This window comes from Bacillus rossius, chromosome 2 (assembly GCF_032445375.1).
Source record: "Bacillus rossius redtenbacheri isolate Brsri chromosome 2, Brsri_v3, whole genome shotgun sequence".
In the NCBI taxonomy this organism is placed as follows: domain Eukaryota; kingdom Metazoa; phylum Arthropoda; class Insecta; order Phasmatodea; family Bacillidae; genus Bacillus; species Bacillus rossius.
In genome coordinates, this window is record NC_086331.1 from 130,337,837 (window position 1) to 130,360,395 (window position 22,559).

The window sequence follows — 22,559 nt, forward strand, 5'->3', positions numbered from 1 at the left end:
CAGATGATCAGCAGCTACAGAAGCACCAAGCATAGCAAATCTGTTTCCTAGACACCTGATAAAATTTGCTAGAGTGATGTTCTTGCCAGATTTTTCTTAGTAAAGAATAAAGGCATTTACAACAGACATCGTAAAAATGTTATAGTCAAGTATTATATCTGGCTTAGGTTTATCAACATTGCCACCCTTGGACCTTACAGTAACAGTGGAACTTGTAGCTTGTGTTTAGTGGAGAGGCAATAAACATCTCTAGTGTCTCGCCATTTTACTGCGAGAAGTGGACCATTTCTGAAAAAAATATCTTCATTCTTCTTGAGTTTATAAGATTGAAATTCCTTAGGCAAGCCTTTGTGGTTTTTCATAACTGTTCCTACCTCTAATGTGTTATTGTCCCACAGAATTTTGAGAAGTGCCGGACTTGTGTAGTACCGATCCATATATATACAATGTCCCTTTCCAAAATACTGAGAGCAAAGCCTTTCAACTAAAGCAACAATGGAGTTGTCAACATTTCCAGAAGACCCTGTGTATACTTCACAGTTCAACACGAAGCCAGTTGCAAGGTCACATAAAACATACAGATTCAAACCATACTTGTTTGGTTTGTTCTTGATGTAAACACTAAAACTTACCCTGCCGCGAAATGGACACATCGCTTCGTCTATTGTTAGATTTGCATGGGGTGCCAAGCAAGTTTTGCATTTCTGAACAAAATTGTCAAAAAAGGGTCTTACTCTGGCTATGTAACTAGGATTGTCGTTCACATGCAACATGAATAGAATTGATGAAAATCTATCTCGACTCAACATTTTGCTAGAAAATGACGTCTGGAGGAATGGATCTGTAGACCAATAATCACTAAGCTTAGGGAGTTTTACAATGCACATATGCAGGATGATAGAAAAAAAACTATAGAGTTCATACAATTTTACAGTGCACCATTTATGACCTTTTTTTTAGTTTGTTTTGTCGCTTCATTCTATCAATTGATGTGGCAGCATACAGATTTGTTTGTTTTTATTTTTTTTATGCTATCATTATCCAAAAAAATACTGAAACTCTCCAGCTCATCACACTCGTGACTGAGAGGAGCGGAGGCACCGCACTGCTCTTCAAATACAGGCAGTTGAGGCTGATCATGTCTAGACCACTCAGAAGCACGTGTAACATTTCCCGCGGGAGCATTTCCTCCCACAGCTCTGGTGTGGGGACTTTCAGAACCTGTAATTCATAAACAAATGTTCTGAAATTTCGTATGACAAAATTTCTCCAGCTAGCAACAAAATAAGCATAAACGTTCATCACGTAAGTTATTTGAATATACATCTTAAATTTTCAAAATATATGATTTTTTGTTTCGTTTTTTCAGTCAAAAGCTTTATAATGTATCAGAGAACGCACCGATCGTGCACTTTCTCTTGCAGCTACAAAATTGCTGTCAGTTAGGATTTTAGAAGCTGAAATATAAAAATTGTCTCATCTAGACTATCGCCGTATATTTCATAGCATATTTTTGCATAAACTATGCCCTCAGTAAACTTGTTTTGACTCTACTATAATTGCAAGGTAAAATATAGTATATTTGCACTATTATTTACGGTCTCTGAAAAGTACAGCAACATTTCATACCAGATTCAGCATCATTTGAATTTCTTTCAGGCACGAATGAAGGATCCAAGTCACTATCATCAACTTCAGAGCCAGAATCAGCACATAAAACATTCAAAACTTCATCAACGTTTTCTTTCTCAGACATTGTTACCGATGCCGCCAAACTAGTTTATAATACAAACTGCGCTGTGCAGTACTCGATGTAGTCAGATACACCACGAGACAGCGCATGCTATCTACCATCTCTTCTCTGAACTAAGAGTCCGCTGCTGCGATCTGTATATTTCAATGTGAACGAAAAGCTTCAGAGAACACTGTAGAATGAACGACACACATAAAACACACGGGCATATTCGTTTAAAACAAGGTTAAACTAGCGCTCGTATGGCATGCGGGCATCGTTCAGAGCATTAAAAAATGTTGCTCGTAACATATACAGGCATCGTGTTGAATGTGTTAACATATTTTTTTATTCAACAAATATTTAGATTAAAAAGACATAACATGGGTTACATACCCCATATAGTGTACATGTTTAAGTAAATACATGTAAAACTTGTAATGTATCTTGCATTAACGTTATGTTTATGAATTTATATAAGTAAGTAGATGAGGGTTTAAGCAATAGCTGGCCTCGAAATTCATAGTGTAAAGAATGCACAAACAATCACCAGTACAATTTTATAGTGCTGGGTCGAACGTTCGAATTTCGAACGGAACCCGAACTTTAGGGTTAGGTTCGGTTTGGTTCGGATAAAATTTCATAACAAATGTTCAGTTCGAGTTCAGTTCGAAATACTGACAAAGAGTTCGTATTCGGTTCGTAATTGAACGTAATTAACGAACTTTAAAGCGAACCCACAAAAAAAATTTCTTACATCCACAACTCGTATTTGTTTGGTAAAACAGAAGGTGAACTACTGTTGCCAACATCTGTCACATAATGATTACGGTTAAATTTGATTATTTATCGATAGTTGTAAGCAGAAAAAAAAATGGCGTCATCTGTCATCTTTGCATGTAAAGATTTCATGCGGATGTCATAGATTCTTTAACACAGCACGCGTAGTTATTTAGTTGTAATCGTCGGAACATACGTACATTATCTTTCGTTCATCCGTTTCTTTAACTTCGTTGTTTGTTTTGCGTTTTGCTCATTGTTGGTGCATGGTGCATGCTGGAATTAAGAAATCGCTTTGTAAAAGGACTACGTTTATTTTTTATTCTCAACAGCCCTATTATTCTCAACAGCCCGACATTGAAAACTGTGTTATTTATTTTTTATTTCCTTACAAAAATATTGTGTTGTTACGTTTACATTGTGTACCTACAGGTAAGTGCATTTTTAAGTAGCTTCCCACTGTAAAATTGTGTTTCTTTATATTAACTAGAGCTGTGCCGATCTGGATCGGCAGGTACCGATATTGCCGATATTTTTGTGTATCGGATCATATTCAGGATCCACCAAAACGAGAAAAATAATTGCTGATACTTTTTTTTTTGTCCAGATAGTATTTACCACGTTTCCATGTCGGGTTTAAAACGTTTCGGGTATCTAATTTAGTTTGTGTACAATACTCGTTTCCATGGATTATTTTGATCCAATTGAAAACGACTTCGATTCGCTCGATATATTTGCATGTTATGAGGGTCGCGACATTGGCTCACGTGAAATAAATAAACACAAACAGGTGATTTGTCATTCTGCTCCATTCGGAAATACTTCCCCTACGAAAATAGAATGGATAAGCGAAAAGTCTTGATATTTCTTGGCTGCATGGCAATTATTGTTGGGTGTATTTCATTTATTAGGAAATTGGGCGCAATAAAGAACTGCACAACAAAGGGAGCGCAACATTTTCATACATCAATTATGTGTGCAAAACTTGCATTATTTCAACATAAGGTAAATATGTAGATGAGCGGCCGGTCAGAAAGAAAAGTCTAAAAAATCCGAAAATAACTTCATTCTATTCTCTAAAACGTCCAACTACTGTATTTCAGAGTTCGGTTCGAGTTCGGTTCGAGTTCGATGAATTGGACTAGTGTTCGGTTCGAATTCAGTTTGTGATGAATGTTAAAGGTTCGGTTCAAGTTCGGATTCGGAGAAACTGTTATTCAATATGTTCGAGTTCGGTTCGAGAGATAAAAATGGGTTCGACCCAGCACTACAATTTTACTTACAACAATTATAGACACCCGTCCCTCGAAATAACATCTGTTCCAGGAACAGAGCGCTAATTAAATACATTTTCCCAATGCGGAGATCCTGTAAATCAAAAAAATGAGTTATCCAACCTTTCAACTATGTTAATGTCTGTTTCTGTACATTCAGGTCTCTGTAATAAAAATATTTATCTGACAAAACAAACTCCATTGAATTGTGTCAAGTTGTTCATCTTCTATTATTATTATATATTCTCATAATTTGTGTATGATGTGTCCTATCCTATCCTTTCAACATAGATACCACTGTATAGCAAGATTAAAGAAACATAAACTTATATTTTCTTTAAACCAGAAAGGTTATTTAACTTACTAATTGCATGTCAGCGAACTACACCACTTTGCCTGGTACTAGAGGAGCTCGGTATGTGTGAGGTAAATTTGCGCTGAAAACTTCTGGCCTTTCTCACCAGAGCTGCTGCTGACTTGTGGGACTGTGTAACATAAACATAAGCTGAACACACAGCGGCATGGGAAAGATTTACGTCTAATATAATCATCGTACCATTTTAATTAGGTTCAAGCATGGATTCATCAATATTTTTAAGACTATATATTAGAAGTGTTTTACAGAAAACTAAAAATAATACTGTGTAAGTTCCTTAAAATCTAGGCAATTTTTACTTTAATAATAATATGTCTTCTCAACTGACACTTCTATTTTTTTTAGTTCCTTATGTAGGAGCCGTTAAGAAGCTCGGAACTGTCAGACAAGAATGCTGCGGAAAGAATCCTCGTCCAGTCCAGGCCTGAAGCCCTTGTTGGGTGATGTGCTGTCTTTGAGGTTTGTCCAGGTTTTATGGCGGTGGTGATGGCAGTGGCGGTGGTGATGGAGGCATTGTTGGCGGTGGTGATGGCAGTGGTGGTGGTGTTGAGGGCAGTGATGGTGGCTGCAGCAGTGGTGGTGGGGTGGTGATGGCGGTGGCTGTGGCGGTGGCGATGGTAGCAGTGGTGGTTATGGTGGTGGCTACGATGGTGGCTACGGAGGTGGTGGCGGTGGTATTGATGGCAGTGAAGGTGATGGCAGTGAAGGTGATGGCGGTGGTGTTGATGGCAGTGAAGGTGATGGCGGTGGCTACGATGGTGGCTACGGAGGTGGTGGCGGTGGTGTTGATGGCAGTGAAGGTGGTGGCGGTGGTGTTGATTGCAGTGAAGGTGATGGCGGTGGTGTTGATGGCAGTGAAGGTGATGGTGGTGGCTACGATGGTGGCTACGGAGGTGGTGGCGGTGGTGTTGATGGCAGTGAAGGTGGTGGCGGTGGTGGCGGTGGTGTTGATGGCAGTGAAGGTGGTGGTGGTGGTGTTGATGGCAGTGAAGGTGATGGCGGTGGTGTTGATGGCAGTGAAGGTGATGGCGTTGGTGTTGATGGCAGTGAAGGTGATGGCGGTGGTGTTGATGGCAGTGAAGGTGATGGCGGTGGTGTTGATGGCAGTGAAGGTGATGGCGGTGGTGTTGATGGCAGTGAAGGTGATGGCGGTGGTGTTTCGGCGGTGGTGGTGGTGGTGATGGCAGTGATGGTGGTGATGTGAGTGGGGTGCTGTCATAACTTAGAAACACACAACTTAGAAACATATAAGTTAGAATTTTCAATGTTATGACTTTCTACGTTATGACGTTTCTAAGTTGTGTGGTTCTGCGTTGCGTGTTTCTAAGTTATGACAGTTCTAAGTTGTGTGTTTCTAAGTTATGATAGTTCTAAGTTGTGTGTTTATAAGTTGTGATAGTTCTAAGTTGTGTGTTTCTAAGTTGTGATAGTTCTAAGTTGTGACTTTCTACATATGACATTTATAAGTTGTGTGGTTCTGTGTTGCGTGTTTGTAAGTTACGTGTTTCTATGTTACAACAGTTCTAAGTTGTGTGTTTCTAAGTTGTGATAGTTCTAAGTTGTGTGTTTCTAAGTTGTGATAGTTCTAAGTTGTGTGTTTCTAAGTTGTGATAGTTCTAAGTTGTGTGTTTCTAATTTGTGACTTTCTGTGTTATGTTTCTAAGTTGTGTGGTTCTGCGTTGTGTTTTTCTAAGTTATGACAGCTCTAAGTTGTGATAGTTCTAAGTTATGCATTTCTATGTTATGATGTTTCTAAGTTGTGTGTTTCTAAGTTATGATCTTTCTAAATTATGAGGATTTTTCCAAGTTTTCTAAGTTTTGACAGTTTTAAGTTGTGACTTTCTAAGTTATGTGGTGTTCCCATGTGACAGTGATGGTGGTGGTGGTGTGACACATTTCAGATGCTGTGCAGGAGATACAGTAGTGGGGATGGACCACTGTTGTGATTTCAGGACTCAGGGTAGTTGAAATGTGGGAGAGCAATTACCAGATGATGCTTTTTAATGTAATCCATGTGTGCCTAGATAACTTAAGAACAGTAACTCACCTCCATGGATCAATGTGTTTTTGTTATAGATCCTATGTTGATCTTCCTTGAAGACTGAAAAAGAAGACTGAAGGAAGAAGATTTTTGAATAAAGCCAAGTATTTAAGTAGATTTTTGTAACAAAATGTACCTGTGTGGATAATTACTAAGCAATGGAAGTTAATAATGCTATTTTTTGGGTTCTAGGACCTATTGAAAATAATGTAATATATTGAACTATTAATAAAGTTTGTGATTTAAAAAGTTGAAATGTGATATTGCCTTTATTTATTCAACCTTTTTCCCACTAAGCAAAATGTATTGAAATATCAAGCAAGAGCATGAACAATCCAGACAAAATATTTATGATTTATTTTGACGCTTAAATGATTCTAGGTATATAGATTTATGTTTACATTTTGCATATAGTTAACAATTGCAGTTATCAATACAAAGTTATTTATATTTGCATTTTACCAGACAATCTGCTTTGACCAGACAATATTTTTTATAAATGTTGCAAAAAAAGGTAAACCACTGCAGCAGCTTCTTACGAAAAAGTTTATAAATATTCGAGTTACGAATTTATATCAGTAGGTAGAAGTCTCGTTAATAAAAAATAACCATTCATGTCCTAAATTTTGTTTTGGCTGAGAGAAACATTTATTAAGAATGAACTATATTTAGCAAAACTGTTAGCATGATGTCCATTTCAATGACAATATAAGCAAATTATTGAAACAAAATAAAAAGTTTTACTGTCAAAATATTAATTTAATTACTCAAATGTTTTCTGAGCAAAATTTACCACAGAAGGTTATTTTTAATGCTTTGCTAAACCAAAATAAAGCAAAAGCACCAAGTAAGGCATAATATTTAACAAAACTCAGAAAGTGTTATATATATATATATAATATAGAGAGAGAGACAAAACAGACTTTGCAACTCAAAAATATATTTAAAAAAAAAAATATTGTGAATGATGGTTTAAGATTCCAGAGGAAAGTAGTAAAAATTGTTTTTATTTATAATATTGCTTAACCAAAATACAATTTACCTGGCTTCTGTTAACAAAGAAACCTCGGGAATAACTAGGGTTTAAATATTTAAATATGAGATATTTCAATCACTAATTTGAAAATACAAGATTTAAAAAAAAATTCATGTTTATTTTGTAAAATAGATTGCAGTGGATTTCACTGTATTTTGAGGTTCGCAAAACTTTTCTGGATCAATATGTAGAGTAGCACTTTGTGGAAAATAGGCGAATAGGAACTGAAATGAAATGTTGGTGTGTTAGGTTAAGTTAAGTTAGCTGCACAATTAAAAACAAAAAAAAATTATTTCATAATTATATTTTTTAACAAAAATTTCTCATATAATTATTGTACAGACTTATCTTTAACAGCCTTTCACTTTAGTATTATTTGCATAATTTTCGAAAAGTTGTTATATGACTTGAAAAAAAAAATTGGTGGGATTCTAATTTTCTTACTATTCGAATTCAATATTTGTATTCGTGAATAATTTGATACTCATACTCATATTCGATTCAAACTAAAAAAATGATATTCACACAAGCCTGAATATCATACCATAAAAGATAAATCTGACCACCCTAGTCAAATAACAAATTGTAAACGTTGAGTTGCATGCGACCAGTCGTGACAAATAAAATGAACACTTAATGTATAGGATGTGAATCTCACGCCATTGAAACCAAGAAAATGTAAGTACGTACTTCTACATTTTGTAGTGGATGAACTGTACTGTAACTATAGAAAATTCTTAAAAAAATAATTGACATGTATGAATTAAAATAATGAGTTACATTACAAGTTTCTTTTGTTACTTTAGGCATAAATTAATTTCTTTGTTCACAGTAAATTATTGTATGCACTAATTATTTAAATATGAACAGAATACAGATGACTTTGAAACAATATTGTTAAGCTGACCACGTTGAAAGTAACTCATCACAGATATGCCATAATTTGACATAAATGTTGCAGGATAACTGTGAACTTGAAAGATTGATAAAAATTTCATGTTCATCCACCACCAAAAAAAAAATTGCGGTGCTCATACCAGATTCCTTGGCTTGTGCGTACACCAGACACCAGATCTCTCGCCGATCAAACACATACGGTCCGGGGTCTGACGCAACCGGCCTGCCACACGTGTGGGCTCACGTCAAAGCAGCATGACATCCAAAGTCTTTTTCTCGCAACGAAGCTTCGTGTAGCAGCAGGTTTTGCAGTCCATGGTGAAGCCATGTAGTAGTAATCATACAGAGCTGCAAATGTAATTGTGTGATCTGTGTATGATGAGAACTTCACCCAATATAGGTTATGTTAGCTCACGTTGGTCTTGATGTGATTGTCATGGCCAGCAGCGTAGGCCAACTCTGTTTGTAATTGGAAGTGATGTGAGGATAAAATAAGTACATTGGGAGTTTCTATATGTCAAATAGTCAGAAGTTAGTTATTTTAATAAAAACAATGAATTTACCCTAAAATGATTTATTTCGCTCATGTCATCTTGCACTAAAAAGAGATTAAATAATTCGATACTTTAAAATAGGAGGTGAAAAATAATTACAACAAAATATATTTTAACTTTTCAGGAAAGATACTTCTGTGCAATACAATTATTTGTATTTGAAATATCAAATAAAATTTGGCTGGAATGAAAACAAATAGAAAAATCCTTTGTTAGAAACAATAAATACATTCTTTATCTCTTTCGTGAACATGAAAGAATTATTTTATTTTTGTACAATATTTATTTTACAGATTCAGTTGTTTTCAGAATATTCACTTATTAAACAATTATTATAACAGCAATAATAAGTGCAGACTAGTTTTTTGTATACATTGTAGGTAATTTACCTTCCTTATAGAACTAATAAGACAAATATCTTATATCTCTGCACATTGTAATCTTGCTTAAAAGTATATGGCACACACTAAAATTAATGTTATTTTTCAAATCTCAAATTTCATAGGCATAATTACATTTGATAAAAAAAAAGCCTCTGCAAATTTTTTGCAGTTTTCCAGATTTTAATTGTTTGACATTTAACAAACATAATACTTTGGAATGCATCTAAACATATAATCTTGCTATTTTAAATATAATTTAATCAATAAGATAAAGAAAAACACAATTTGCCATTGGAAAAGTTATGCAGGTATGTATGTGTTATATGCTACATGACCTAAAAATTTCCATTACTTATCAAACACTTTCAATAAATATCATGATATGTTTCTTTCGAGTACTAAACATATCTCATATAATACACAGCTAAATATTAGCTGGTAAATGAAGAGGACTATAAAAGTTAGATTACTCATGTTATTGTCTTTTTAATTGTTTGAGGTGGAATGATACTTTCTTTTTATACGTATAAATATAGGCAAAATATTTCCATAGTTAATTAGTTAACTATTAAGCTTCCCTTTCCACACTTACGTAATTTTTCCCACTGGTTATAACTGGAAAATGTTTTTAGTATGTGAATGAAAAAAAATAATTTCATGCCATAAGCTTTTATTGTAGCTTAAGTGATTTTCAGTGTACTTTCAATTTAACATACCAGCTACAATTTAAGATCAGATTATAAGCAATTTTGATCTAAACAAGTATAATTTCAATTCAGACTACGTCCCTATTTGATATTATTTCTTGTACTTAATACTTTAGTGAAACAAATTTAAGGCACTAAAATTTTTGAGTCAACATTAGCCTTTTTTTTTTTCACTCATTAACAAGAGATGGTGCGTTTAACTGGGAAAGATAAATATATTGCTATCAAAATTTAGTATAAATTACTATAAAACATATTACTTCATATTTGTACTACATTTTGAATCACTAAAAATTACTTATATAAATTTGGATTCAATCGAATTTCAAAATTTCTGCCAACACTCAAAAATTCAAAATATATTTTACCTCTGTAATTAATATTATTAAAATAATTTTATAGGTGCTAATTTCTCTATTTACTACAACACACAAATATATCAATAGATCTACATCAGTGCAATTTGCCCCCTTTTACATAGTGATAAATTTGATTAAATTACCTATTTCTGTAATACGTACATGCCTTTGCATGGCACAATATGGTGACTAACACAGGGAAATTTATCACAACACATATCAACAATACAACTTTTACAGTGTTTAAAACTTATTTTCTGCTTGTTTGATTTGCTTACTTTATGTAAATAACAAAATACAAATTTAAAACTATTCACAGTAAAGTAACATTCATTTTTAAAACTAACATTCCATTGTGGAGTTTTTAAATTTAAGCATGAACAATAAAACTGCAAATGTTTTGTCAAAATTGTACTCCGTAGTGCATAAGGATGGAAAATTGTTACATAGATATTCCAAGCATTGCTACAGTTAGTGTACAATACAATGAAGAAGTGCAAAACTGTTTTAGAAAAAATTTTCTAAGAGCTACTTTTTATGTCCTTTAGAAAATTTAAATTTCACCAAAATAGCTGATTAAATAATTGATGAAAATGTAAAATGTTAAAAAATACTGTAGTAATAGCAAGAACCACATAATTAAAATGCTGGTATTGATAAAACTGCAATTTTTTTTAACTAAATAAATTTAAAAAAAGAGAGAAAAATCTAGCATGCATGAATATCGCAGTATATATTTTTTTACTGTTTCAAAATTAATGAATTTTTTTTTTTTTTTGTTTCAATGATATTGAATCGCAGAAAATAAAATTTTCCAAGATTTATTTTCCCTACTATTATTGTGTATTAGATGAAAGTCTTGATTTTCTACTTGAAGCTATGTCATGGTGTTTGAGTTATCCAACTTTTGATGATCCTTGCATTTAGCAATATCAGGGTGAGAATTAAAGACATCACTTAATTTCCACCCTAATGATGCTGACTGCAATGCATAGCGAAATGCTGTATCACTCCAACACCATGATGTGGCTTCGACCCGGAGGCCAAGATTGCGAAAGTTCGACATCATCTTTCATTGTATATTAATTAGATAGCTGAGTTAAATGGAGTCATCACACCAAACTGAATATTGAGGTCCAAAAACTAATTACAGAGCTAATCATTAAAAAAAAAAAAAAAAATGTTAATCATGAAGATTTTTATGTCAACATAAATATAACAGTTAAAAACCTTTTTCAGAAGTGTCACTGAAAAATTTTACTTGTTGCCCACTAATTCTGTAAGATATTAAGTTATGATTAGAAGTGAATTCTAGATATGTTATCAAGGAACCATATTTATGGCCAAAACAGTGTCTAGATTTAGAGCCTTCCCAATGGCCCACATTTATAGTAAGCCGTTGTCCATACTCTAGGCAGTAAGTAAGCAGTTTATTGATTCAATGAAGTGACAATGCACGTACACAACAACATGATTTACACCAAATTAACTTTTTTTTATACGTTACATGTGAAATAATTTACATCCATAGTTTCCTCTTAAACGCTTGGCCTATTTATCAATCTAACTCAACACTGTATTCAAACAATATAGAATGGATATTAAACATTAAAAATTATAATTTCTGAAGCAGAGTACTTTAATGTAATGACATTGTACCACATGCAATTTTATGTTAACTTCATACTTTTTAAAGTAAAATCATTTCAATTTTTTTTTAAAAACTTTTAAAACAGCAAAAACCTAATTCTGTACTAAAAAAAAACTGTATTACCTACACCATTTAGCTGTACGTAAAACTAAAATGGCCAATACTCATCAGCAAAAAAACTACTACATACTCTGATTGAGGTACCTGTACAGTAGTTTTCAAGCACTATCCAATTACGTGAAACAACATTGTCATAAGGCACGAATCTACACAGTGAAAAAAAAAGTAACACAAACTTGATTTAAATTTTCAACTTCTACAAAACCTGCTCCTAAAGGCACAAATGTAAGTGACTCAACTACATTATGACTGTGATAATGCTATTTATAAAAACCAATTATTACAGTATAGCTAAATTGAACCACATTTAAAAAAATAAAAAAATAGCACATCCAATGTATGTTATATTTTGAAGAACTGTCACATACCAACAGTGTTAAGTAATAAAATATTTTTTTTTTGTAAATTATAAGTAAAGATTTGTAAACATATCTTTAGGAAACACTCATTTGATACGAATGCATTATGTTCTAACCATTTATGTGATGCTCTAATTAACCCTACATGGCATTATAAATGTACCACACTAGTTTACAATAATATGGGCTACGCCCATTTTTAACGAATAATCAAAGAGATACTTAGTGTTATGTCATTGCACTACAATAGTAATTGTTTCATAAATTTCAATGTAATAGCATTCAAGCTTATTTAAACAAGTTTATTTGACTCTCATGAAATTTTAAATAGTTATCGATATTGTTAAGAATTCTATATTTTGATGTGTACAACCAGAATTTAAATTGTATAGTTTTATTTTTTTTCGCCATATAATTGTGCAGCAGTAAACTAAGAAAAAATTATTTGTACACCAATAATTTAAGAAAACATTTTATTTGGGGTCATCGTAAATTGTTAATTAATGCTAAATTTTAAAAATGATTTACAATCAAACAGAAACTGTAAATTTATGAAACTATGAACTACAATAAACTCTCTTTCTAGTAATGCATATAAATTGGTTTCAAACATTGGTAACAATTTAAAAATATTTTATAATGTGGGACAGAGTGTTACTAAAATTAGTATAGAGAACTTATAAAAATCTTATATGTGACTTGCATATTAGTATTCAATTAATCAGATTTTAACAACTTCACCTGGTCTTGATAAATGAACTTGCCAATATTTCAGCTAATGACATGCACCTTACATAGACTTTGTAATGTAAATTCTTTATAGGCTGGCCACTATAAGCAAGGATGCTTGATCTATCAACTTAGCATATTAATTTTAACAGTTGCTTGAAGCTATGACCTTGGTATTTTACCTCATGCCTTATGCTTAGTAAAAGACATGCAATTGTTTGTTTATTTATAGGTAGAATGTTGCAGAAACTAATGGGAAAATGTTTCTTTGAACATCATCTCCACAGTTTCACCCATGTCATTCAATTTTCTGTCAGAATAACAAACTATCATTCACTCAATTTTGTTTACACAAAACTATAAGAATGGAGAAGACTTAGGATGATATCAGCTGCTCTGTTTATTCTAAATGTTCTATGCCAGGGACTTAGGCTTACCATGTTTAATACAATGCCATATTTTACTAAGACTGATTTTTTTTAATGTCTTTCACTCCTACAGTTTAATTTACATTAATACAGTTAAAAATTTTTTTTCTAATTTCTTCATGTTATATGTTATTGAGTCTGTACTGATGAAGTATGATTTTAAAGAGATAATTAGATTACTACCTATTTAAATGTATATTTTGATAAACATAACACATTTACAAACGGAACTATGCTGATGAAATCAATAATCAAAGCTTTCTCACAGGTAGCAGATGTAAAAATGATCAATACTTTCATGAAATTAAAAATAAAATAATTCTGTCTTTTTACCTGTAAAAACTATTTGGTTTCATTATTAAACAACAACATTTTTTTATATTTTCTCAACCTGACTATCCACACACATTCCTTGCATGATTTCAACATTATTAATGTATTTTGTCCACCAATAAATACTGTTTTAAAGTAATACTTTATAACACTTTACTGCATTTAAGAACAAATTAATTACATAAATAAAAGAAAGGGAAATATTATTGCAGTGATACAACTACTGCACTGCTGGTATTACATGCTACTTGTAATCTACGTTATATGATTTCTTTGAACTATACTTAATTCTTTGATAATCACAGTACTTAAAATACTTGATGTTCTCTAGTTAAATAATGAGGTAAGTTAGCTGCTTAGATCACTAATTATACTAAATAAACTCTGCATAGCACCTTTAAAAAATTTTCTACAGAAATTTTATTGTACTCATTACACTGAAATACTGGCAAGTCAATCCAAAATTTGCATATGCATAGAAACGAAAGTATAATTGAAGTTTATTTTAACCACAACATGTGAAGTATTCTTGGTAAAATACACACCTGAATTTGACAGTTTGATTTACCTAATCAAAATCTATAGAAAAAATAACCACGATATATTTCTTTCAAAAGGTTGAGATTAATTTTTGAGCACATGAATTGAAATGTACTTAGCTGAATGATATCATGAATTTCCCTAAATATATCCCATCGAAGGCTTGAAAATTAGTGCATGTCGAAACGAAACACTTCTACAGAAACAAACATTTTGTTTATACATTTTTATATACACACAGCATTAAGGGTTCAAATTAATTAATATACATGTATATCGAAGCTTTCGTATATCCAAATACCTGCTCTCACTTGTATTCATGATCCAACTATTAAAAGTGATTTTAAGTTACATATTTATTACATATAATTTTTCCTCTCAAAATGAAAACCAGTAAATGAACTTGTAGTTCCAATGATATTAAAAAAGAAACATTCACCAATTGAAAATTTTTGCTGGTACCAAATCCAATCAAACTATGCCTACTCTTAAACAAACAACATAAATTACACCATTATTTTATGTAACAGGGGGCTTGAATAATTTATTTCTGCTTATCTGTAAAATAATACAATACTGCAAAATGTTTAGACTTCCCTTAACATAATTTAAGCAGTATTAAAGAAATGTATATTGTAACATCAACACTACATTTCATTATCACTAATATATTTTATGAATTTGAATGACTATTATGCAATTTAAGGAAATTTCTTGTAGCATAACAAAATCACTCAATTACAGAAGAAAAATTGTTTCCATACCATTGCAGTAATCATTACAAATATATTACAAGTTCCACAAACTGCAAGTCAAGAGTATTTGCTGGGCAAAATAAATGCAAGACTTGCTTAAAGCACGGAAACCAATCACTCATTGTTGTTTCTTCAGTTTAACAAACACAATTAACAGATAAAGCTACAGATTTGGTGTTTGTTTCTATATTCCAAGCATCAAGTCATTGGATTTTAAATGAAAGACAACACATTTTTTTACAGTACTTAAAATTTCCTCTTCAAACTCAAACCGAAGTGTCATTTCACATAAGGAACATCTTTTGGTATGGTAAAAAGCCAGCTTGCCTCAGCCATCGGTCAGTTTCACTCCATGTGCCGATACTTGTGAGCGGACATCTGCGACAGACCCAACACAGCGTACTGACAACTCAAGCAGTGGTAATGTGTCTGTTTCCCCGAGTGGGCGCACGACTCTTGGTTGCAGGGCTGGGACGGCGTGAACTTCTCGAACCCGGCTGCCATGATCGAATCTAATTTCTGGTGCTGGCGACGGTGGGCAACCACTTTGTTCGTGTCAGTACACACAAAGTCACACTTCAAACAGTGGAAATGTGAAGCCTTGTTCTGCATAGCACCTGAAAAATTCATCCAATATAAACCTCCCGAAATAAATCATCAACCACTACCACCTCTGTGGTCTCATCGGTTTGACAGCTTTCTAGCACTGGGCAAACTCAACACTATTACTCAACAACAATTCTGTGCAGCTGATGCGTCGACTACAAAGCAGAGCCTTCTCCAATCTCCCCATTCCGCCTCTACACATACTCTGCAGTGAGAAGCAAGAAGGCGATGGTAGTGCTGTACAGTAGTGATCATAACTCATTGCAAAGCGTTACTGTTACCTTGTAGGCTTGAGGGTTGAATGTAAATGTGTATGTGTATGTTTGACTTCAGAATGTGCCCAAAGACTGTATTTAAAAATGATTTTATCAGATAGAAAGGTAAGTTATCAAACAATTCACAGCCAGTAGAGATGAGTGATAAGAAATGTATTTAGTTACTGATATGAGGAAGCATCTGGACAACTTATTCATCTACTATTCAAATGGGCAGCAGCAACTGAAAAATATGAAATTACTACATGCAAAATTAGAAGGAAAAAAAGAAAATAGGCTGGATAAAAAATTACTAATACCTGTTGTTCAAAAGAGTAAAATTATGTCTAGAGAATATTCTGATATAATCTGTGATTTTTTTGTACAAGCCATATAAAATTTTGCATGGTTAATTGAAAGCTCCTAATGCCTAAGAACTCTAAACAGTCATAGAATGTTATACTGCAAAATTATTTCTACAAAGAAACCCTTAAATCAAAGGTGATTCTGCCAAATGACCACATTGCAAAAAAAATTATTTGGTTCCATACTTAAATAAAAAAAAAAAATTAAGAAGCTGGTGAAAGTAAACAGACAGTTCTTTGCGTAGTTGAAACTTGGATTCACTGTTTGTACATGAGGTGGGGCTCTGGTCCGTCTGACCCCAGTTATCGTAATTATTGTTTACATTAGGGTAGTAATTAGTATGTGTGTTTAAATTGTTATATTTTTTTGAATTGACAACGTCTAATAAATCGATGAACGCTGGCTGCACGCACGAAAAAGTATCCCGCTACGCACATTGTCCCGTTACGCTGTCTCCTGTTACGCTCACTGTACGCTTGCGCCGCATCTATCTCTCTTCCACTCGATTGGAACAACCATCGATTTGAAATTTTCGAGGCACATTAAACTTGAAACACTCCCATTTGTTTCCTACTTTTCCTATCATCGTCCTATCCGTAACAGAATAACACAGATTGGAAGAAGTTAAATAGCAAACATGTACAAAAGTTATATTTAAAATAATCTCTTCGTTAAAGTAATAAACATATTTGAATTAATGAGTGCAAATAAAAGTAAATTTATTAATTAAATTGTAGATTTCATTTCACTCCTTCTTTGTATCCATACAAAATAGTGATAATTCAATAAAAATGATCCAATTTTATTCATAAAAGTATGCAATCATTTCATCAATGTTTTGTTATGACGTTGTCACGTTAAACTATCGTCCATAAACCGACTTTACAGACAACCAATTTTTTTTTATCATAAGTAATTGTTGATGAGGACATAATGGATTGTGTCACCGTGTGTGCCGTGAGTGGAGAAGTGTACCTAGCCTGGTGAGCTCGGTACCTCTAGGCGCCACATGAGGGGTGAAACGTGGGCAGCACAAGAGGAGAAGCGAGGTGTCCCCAGGATCAGTCGACGATGTGAGGCAACGGGCGCGTCAGAGTATGCTGAAAGAACGAACGCGTGGGCCGCGATACCAGCCAGCGAGCAGCCTAACATTAATGACGATAACTATGACTGTGTAACGCGACCAGGCGTGATCGTACCCAGGTGAACGACTGTCCTGCGGTGAGACTTTAACGATTCAAGCACAGATGTGACAGCAACCAAGCAAAGACTTCACGCACTCTGTGTCAGCAGGTTGCAATGGATACAAGCTGACGGGTAATGTGATAGGCTAAAACCAAAAAGGTCTTCGACAGTTTGATCGTCGTGAAAGTGAAACCAGCAGTTACTCCTAGATGTACGAACCATAGTCCCAGGAATAAGGCCTTGAATGCCCTGCTCGGTCCACGTCATATTTGTATGCTTCGTAGCTTCACTAATTTAAATAATTAAACACTACTCTCCCAGTATTGTGGGCGAAATCCCTCATGCTCCTCTAACACGTTCACGATCAAGACTTTGCGGAACGCGTACTCCACGAGAACTAGGAAAATAATGAGCAGGCCAAGAACTTTTACAAACAGATAGTTTTACCCCTTCTTGTAAAAGTTAATTATAAGTTGGTTGTTGGAACTAATACTGTAACTAACGGTAACATTAAAATGGTTAAACAGAGTGTCAGACGGAATCTTTCCACTACATCCCAGCTTCCCTATTGGTTAACTCTACTGTTAAACATAACTGGTATCAGCTTCAAGCTTCTTCAGTTTGATGTAAACCAGCACTTTTCATAAATTTTGAGTAAATTATGGCAAGATAATGAAACAGTCAGTTTTTCAAAAAAGTGGCAGTGAAAAACAAAGATGGATAGTTAGTAACACATGCTGGCAGTGATTAAAGCTTAATTTGGGAGCATGTGTTATTTACAAATAACAGTAAGAACTAACAAGATTAAATGAATGTATCCACATTTTAAAATGGGCTGGAGATCTGTTGATTGTTGGATAACTCATTGTATCTTTCCATGCAAATAAACCATAAACCAACAACAAGAATGCCCAAAAACCAGATATTAGGTTATGATTGGAGAACAACAATACTATACACAAAACAGACATGATAAAATAGTGAACTGCAATTAGTTTGCTCTCAACATCCACCTTCCAGATATTGCATAGATGCAATATTTATGCAACAATGAAATATCTTTGTCCCACTACTGCTACACCCTGAAGCAGGGCATTCATTAAAAGGTTTTCACATTTCTTATGATTATTTGCCAAAGAGTGATGTTTAGATAAGACCATATTTTAATATGAGGATGTGTGGAAGGCTATGAAAATAGAGGTTAACTTTTAATTTCCCTACGCTTATTTTCTGTGTTTTTTTACCTTAAGCCATCATAACAGATTAAAGAAGAAATATCCTTTTATACATAAGAAGCAACTAAAACATAGCCTATAATAACCATTTCATGGATCATGAATGCTAATTTTTTTGTCTAAATTGTAAAAAAAAAAAAAATAATAATCATATTCATGTCTCAATACTGTATCATGAATATTTAGAATTTAAGCTGATGCTGCTTCCTTACAGTCATACAAATATCAGTAAAATATTTATGTAACTGTATACACATGGTCATTGAAAGTGATCGTGGAAACTATAAACTGTAATAGTAAAGGTAGTATTTAATAGATATATGCATGTGACATCTCAAAATGTTTAGAAAATTTTGAAGTTTTATATTTAGATATTAAAACACTTCAATATGGGTGTCATTTCAGCTCTGGTGTTCAATCTCCTGCCACTTCTTCCAAATAATGTCCACAGTCATAGCTGCAATTGCTGAAGTGACCCTATCTTTAAGTTTCTGGATGTTAGTTACCTTCTCAGGGTACACCGTGTTTTTAACGTATCCCTACAGAAAAAGTAAAGTCGTCACGCCAAGATTAAGTTGCGGTTATGTTTGTAGCGTTAATATAAAGATTATTTCCTGAATGATGATGACATGATGAATCATTTTAGCCCATTACTCGATGTCATGAGCACATGCAACGCCACAGTGGTGACAGCCATGACGTCCTTGTTCTAGTCAAGGCGGGATGATTCCGTGGTTTGCCATTGCCTTCCGAGGGATGAAGGTGAAAGGGACTTCACAACCACCCAGTATTGAACCCCGGAAAAAAGTTTGAAAAATCCCCTCCTCGGGCGGGAATTGAACCCGGGTCCCTAGGCCCACCAGTCAGACATGCCAGCCACTAGGCCAAATGAGTAGACATCTTCTAAATAAGCTCAATAATTTGGAATCAAAGGACAGATTGGTGCAACAGGGTGTAAATCATTCTGCATATGCACACACAAAATTACACTTATATGAAACAATCTTAATATATTTATCACAAGTGAAATCTATTATATGATCTTACCAAGAGTAGATGTATATACACATTCCTGTCTACCACAGGATACATTTGCACGAAACTGTTGGAAATCTCCTCCCATAAGCGTGTCCAGTCTTTCATGACGAGCTGTATGCTGGACAAATCGTGTCTTATCACAAAAAGAATACCCACAGTCCGGTCTCATACAATGGAAATGTGTTTGGTGTTCCCGGTACCCACAATGAGGATATTTACAATCCTCGTTAAACCTGAAAAAATTTCATATACATATTATTGCATAAAATAGCATGCCTTATTACATACAATATAATTAAAATAAAGCATTACACAATCTGCATGAAAAGGAATTTATATACTTTATTTATTTTTGTAACATGCCTATCAACAGTTATAAAACTTCATCTGATAAGTTCACACTCCAGGCAGTTATTGACATGACTACTGCTGTAGAAATTACTACCTCGGAATGTGAGTGATTTACAAGGTGAAAGATGTGAGTTAGCCGAGGCTGTAAATCAAGTAAGTGTTTTGAAACGTTGCCCTGTCCACAGAAGGCCCTTTCTGTTGAATAGTTCAAATCCACCTCAAGAACAGAAACCCTGTTGGCGTTGTAATGGGTTACACAACTCAGAGAACTGTAAACATTGCCGAACAGTGTGTAATTTCTGTTCTGAATCAGTTCATCTGGAAAGAGCATGGATAAACAAAAAGAGCACAGTACCCATGTCAAGGATACACACAGGAAACCAAAAAGGAACCAGTGTAGTAGCAGACATAGTGAGTCAACATCCAGATGTGTTTGTTAGCGTGGAATTGGGCCACTAAGAAGGACCACCATTAAATATATAAATGGAATCTGATGCAAGACCAGTGTTCGGGAAATGCTGTTCGGTAGCTTTTGCGCTAGGTGAAAGTGTGTGTAAGGAAACAGACAGACTGGTGGAGCTGGGTGTGTATGAGCCTGTAACTTATTCAAATTAGGCTACTCCACTTTCCGTCGAGAGTAAAGCAGATGGGACTGTACGTCTCTATGCAGACCACAAGGGTGAAGTAAGTGAACACAATGTGTTCTCGACTGTGAACATAACTATTGCTCTACAAAGGCTGTGTCCTGTGAGGAAACTGATAATGCCAGCAGTGTTAGGAAGATGCTGCAAATGTTGCATGCAGCTCATGGTGAGGTGGTGAAATCCAATGCAGTTTCATGAAGCTAAGTGTGGAGCACCACCACTGCACTGCCATAGAGCACAATGTGTACTAGTTCATCCGAACCTGTGTCAATGAGTACTAGATCATCCGAACATGTGTCAATGTGTACTAGTTCATCCGAACCTGTGTCAATGTGTACTAGTTCATCTGAACCTGTGTCAATGTGTACTAGTTCATCTGAACCTGTGTCAATGTGTACTAGTTAATCCGAACCTGTGTCAATGTGTACTAGTTCATCCGAACCTGTGTCAATGTGTACTAGTTCATCCGAACCTGTGTCAATGTGTACTAGTTCATCCGAACCTGTGTCAATGTGTACTAGTTCATCCGAACCTGTGTCAATGTGTACTAGTTCATCCGAACCTGTGTCACCTGCCAGATGTGTGAATTGCACAGAGGAGATCAAAATAATCAACAAAAGCCCCACCACTTAATTTCCTTCATTCACAGCACAGCTATGTCTATTCTTGCAACTACTTTTGTAACTCATTGCCTATGTTATTTTTGTCAAACTGGCTATGTGGATGTCATCTAACATTTCAAGACAACCATCTCTTGTATTCTTGCTAGGAGATTTCATACTGCTGAGCCACTACTCAATCACAACTGAAAACAATGAACCTTAAAAAGTCTCTATGAGGCGTTTGGAAAATTCCTTGTTGACTATTTGTTTGGTTTTGCTTCATACCCAGATTGGTTTGTCAATTAAAAGTAATATGCTATTTTAAATACATTTAGCTGTTAGTTTTCTATTTAAAATTCAGTGAAAATGTGTGTGCTTAGGGAAGAGCAACTATTCAATCATGTGATATCGGCTTCAGGATGAACCCAGTCCAGTTGACAAGTGTGCATATTTTCCAATACAGGATAATCAAGGCTCTTTTTAAGTGGCCCATTTTTAGAAAGGCAACAACAAACAGATTCAGAATGCTTTCATGTACGGTACTTGATAAATGAACTCTAGACCATCTCCAAAATTAAATCTAGCGAAAGATTTCTTAAAACACGTTCCTTAATAGTCAAAATATTTGTAATGCTAGTTTTAAGATCTCATAGGTAGAGACCTGTAAAATTCGCGATTTCAAATCCCTAAAGGATAGACTCCATGATCCTCTATGCACTCGTGCAAATTACATCTGCCGATCGGTTACCGTCTCGTAACACCTGTTGACTGGAATTATCGTGATTCGCTAATTCTTCTGTTAAAGATTTTTCATTGGCCCAGAGTCCTTCAGATAAACTGTGGCCCAATCACTGAAGCAAAATAACGTCAAAAGTATTTGGACTCTATCCTATCGCGAAATGAATCCGCGAATTTTACAGGTCCCTACTCATAGGTCATGCCCCAAATCAACAACAGATACTAACCTGAAACGTACGTAGCCTTCGGGCACTGGCTCATCTTTCAGTATCCTCATACTGTTTTGCACTCGTGCCTTCTTGGCTTCGGGGCTCATGTCGAGAGTTGGCGGTGCGTGGTGCGGTGACAGGGAACACTTGCTCAAGGACATGTCTTCTCCTGTCATCAAGGTGTGATGATCCAAGAGCCCGTTGCTGGCCAGCGAAGGGTGATGAGTATTGTGTGGGTGGTGGGGGTGCAGAGTTGGTGGCGCAGCGAACATCAAGC

At 34.6% G+C, this 22,559-nt stretch overlaps 2 protein-coding genes across 6 annotated transcripts in view; one reads left to right on the forward strand and one right to left on the reverse strand.

The window, feature by feature from the left end:
• Nucleotides 1-6,450, forward strand: part of LOC134528829 (uncharacterized) — a 32,420-nt gene extending 25,970 nt beyond the window's left edge. For both annotated transcript variants that reach the window (XR_010074431.1, XR_010074430.1), the window contains one exon: nucleotides 6,239-6,450. The gene's annotated coding sequence lies outside the window, so the exon portion shown is untranslated. The remainder of the gene's footprint in view (nucleotides 1-6,238) is intronic.
• Nucleotides 6,451-8,126: 1,676 nt separating this feature from the next.
• LOC134529836 (zinc finger protein castor homolog 1) overlaps nucleotides 8,127-22,559 on the reverse strand; it is a 141,021-nt gene continuing 126,588 nt past the window's right edge. For all 4 annotated transcript variants that reach the window (XM_063364329.1, XM_063364332.1, XM_063364330.1 and 1 more), the window contains 3 exons: nucleotides 22,301-22,559; nucleotides 19,748-19,971; nucleotides 8,127-15,671 (listed from right to left, as the gene is read on the reverse strand). In XM_063364329.1, the coding sequence (XP_063220399.1) occupies nucleotides 15,400-15,671; nucleotides 19,748-19,971; nucleotides 22,301-22,559 (755 nt within the window). In that variant the 3' untranslated portion in view covers nucleotides 8,127-15,399. The remainder of the gene's footprint in view (nucleotides 15,672-19,747; nucleotides 19,972-22,300) is intronic.